Consider the following 2,957-nt stretch of genomic DNA (forward strand, 5'->3'; position numbering starts at 1 on the left):
ATTTTTCTATCTCTCGCAAATGATAAAAAAGTATACTTTAACATGTTTATTGGTGCCATTTTTTATCAATGATCAAAGAGAAATGATTCTAAAAAAAAAATTTAACTCGAGTTGCATTGATAACAAGCTCTTCGACCGTGATCTGTTATGTGTATGATCTGCAATAATTGATGCGTGTATCATACGTGTGAGCATTCGCAAGGGATTATCTACAACTACATAAAATTTCAGAATGTTGATGAAAATATTTTAACTGAAAAGCATAAAGCCGTTGATAGTTGATTTTTTGTTAGATATCGTTCAATATACAATCACTGGAGCGATGAAAAATGCTAATGCGTATGGTACAAAGAAGAAATACATGGATCTAATAAATTTTTTTTTCTCACTCGGCCGAGAACTTGAAGTTGTTTTGTTACAAGTGGTTCGCCGAGATGAGATGCCAAAAACGAATTATGGCCGTGCGCCGCCAATTTCGATAGGCAATATGTGAAAATTACAAGTGCTCTTACATCGAAAAAATTTTTACGTTGTACTGTAACCGAAATTTATTAACGTGTATATTACGTGATGTATATCACAAAATTGGTTAACGTGTATATTACGTGATGTATTTTTGCGAAAAATATAAATCTATTTACTATGCCCGTGTACTCTAAATTATTACCCTTATAATTCGTATAAAAAAATAATTAAAAAAAAATATATATATACATGCAAAAATTCTGCGGACACATGAATAATATCATATAGAATATATTATAGATAAATGGCGAAAGATTACACTATAGATACAGTATGAATCATTTGCTATTTTTATGTGTGTGTATCATGTATAATAATAAATTGTAACGCTGCAACCAATCCTTAAAAGATACGCCGTCCACGGTCGTTTCGTCGAGTGCCATTACTTCTTGTATGTTTTGATTCGTCCTAAAACATATTTATAGTTAATATTACTGCATTAAATCATATCAATATTTCCACAAATTAACTTACCAAGCACTTAAAACTTCATTAAAATGTTTGATCTCTTCGTGTGTCTGATCGCAAGCGATTTTAGCGAGGTTCAGCATTTCCAGACTATTATAATTACATTTTTCTTGTGGCGACATTAACTTATCTGTGTACTCAATCTCTTCCGTTGAAGTCGAATTGTGTAGCTTCGTGTAAATCATATTGGCAGTTACGTTTTTATAGCATTCTATGAGAGAATATATCGACATTTGTATTGTCGGGAAGTAAGACTTGATCCTCGAATATTGCGGATTGACCGTCGTGATGGAGGCTTTGTCGAGTCCACAGACTGCGTGTCTATTAAGAAAATTCGTATGATAATTCTACAATACTAATGAAAAATTTAACATAAGATGTGTTTAATATAAGAAGATTGTTAAACCTGTACAGTCCCACATCTCCCTTCAACATTACTTTACGTAAAGCGTTGAGATCCAAGATATTGTAAAACATGTCCAATTCGATATCCAACGCATTATTCACACAATTTGCATCATAATTGTCAGCCTGTAAGGCTACTATCCTCTGCAACTCATATTGTAGCTTCTCTTTTCCTTTAAATATGAGCATCGGAGTAGAGTTTAAAATTGCTATGGATTGCTGAATGTCCTTTATATATTTGTTCTGCAATGCTCGATATCAGTATCATGAAAATGTAAAGTATAAAATACATACCATCTGTGTGTCAATCGTCTCTATGTCAGTCGTTAATCGAGCTATATCGAGATTGAGCAAGGAATTTTCTTGAATAATGTTCTTCAATTGCTGAACTTCGTTTTGTAGGTAAGCCTGTTCGGTTTTTAATTTTTTTACCTCCAACTTTAAAACTAACCATGCGCTCACATCTTCATGAGATAACGACTGCAAGACAAGGTGCATTAATTGTCTCTCAGTTCTTCGCTAATTATATTTTTTTTTATAATTTAATATAAGTCTTAAAATATTTTCACGCTACCTCTATTAGTTCTATAAATTCCATTAAACGTTGTTGGTACATGTTAATTTTAGTATTAGATAATATGCGTTTGGATATCATGCATATATATTGACCAGATGCTCTTGCAATACCAATATCTATACTTTCGCCTACTACATTTAAATTGTGTTCAAAGTCATTCTTGGTTTCCAATTTCATTAATATATTTAAATCTTGCGACAGCATTTGATACAAGTGTGTCCATAGTGTGTGCACATCAATACTACTAAGAGAATTTAATATCTTTGTCCATATCTATTATTAGAAAATATTATTCTCAATATTATTTTATACATGAATATTATTTTATATTATAGTCTATAAAAAAAACTAACTTGTTTCTTATCTGTGGCTGAACGACGCAAGTCTACTATTATATCCAAATTTTCCCTCAATCTCTGTTGATTTATATCTTTAGAAGTGCTTGGCATTAAATGCTGGCATACTCGTCTCATGTCATCACAATCTTTCACTTGTTTGCTGGTTTCACTGTGTTTCAATTTAAGCAAATCCTTTCTCCTGCTGATCAGTGAACACTTGCTTTTTATATCCTTTAACTGTTGCACTAACAATTTCATAAAATTTATTAAAATTGCATTGAAATATTCTCGAGATTAATGCATGCTTGTCCTCTTACTTTTTTGTCTAGCAGTATGATCTTGTTCTTCATATTCTTCTTCCAGTATGGATATCTGTTGTTTCAGTGCATTATTTTTTACTTTCAACTGATCCAGATGTCTTGCAGATGAAATTGAAGAATCAGTTAATCCATGCTTCAGTTTGTACAGTAAAATGTTCTTTCTTATTTTACATGCTTCAGCTATAGGAAACGCAGAATTAGAAATGTCTTCCCACAGGAGCTCCAGTACTCCTTTGCATAATCTGATGGAAAAGAAAAGTTAGGCGAAACAATAAATAGCAAGAGATCCAATAAAGATATATAGATATATATATATATATATAA

At 31.7% G+C, this 2,957-nt stretch overlaps 1 protein-coding gene across 1 annotated transcript in view; it reads right to left on the minus strand.

Annotated features, from left to right (window-relative positions):
* Nucleotides 1-803: 803 nt before the first annotated feature.
* LOC108688014 overlaps nt 804-2,957 on the minus strand; it is a 2,844-nt gene continuing 690 nt past the window's right edge. The window contains exons 3-9 of the mRNA XM_018194077.1: nt 2,631-2,877; nt 2,329-2,558; nt 1,973-2,248; nt 1,693-1,878; nt 1,400-1,641; nt 1,000-1,314; nt 804-933 (exon numbers count right to left, since the gene is read on the minus strand). Coding sequence (XP_018049566.1) covers nt 804-933; nt 1,000-1,314; nt 1,400-1,641; nt 1,693-1,878; nt 1,973-2,248; nt 2,329-2,558; nt 2,631-2,877 — 1,626 coding nt within the window. The remainder of the gene's footprint in view (nt 934-999; nt 1,315-1,399; nt 1,642-1,692; nt 1,879-1,972; nt 2,249-2,328; nt 2,559-2,630; nt 2,878-2,957) is intronic.

Source organism: Atta colombica, unplaced genomic scaffold (genome assembly GCF_001594045.1).
Source record: "Atta colombica isolate Treedump-2 unplaced genomic scaffold, Acol1.0 scaffold224, whole genome shotgun sequence".
NCBI classification, from domain to species: Eukaryota; Metazoa; Arthropoda; class Insecta; order Hymenoptera; family Formicidae; genus Atta; species Atta colombica.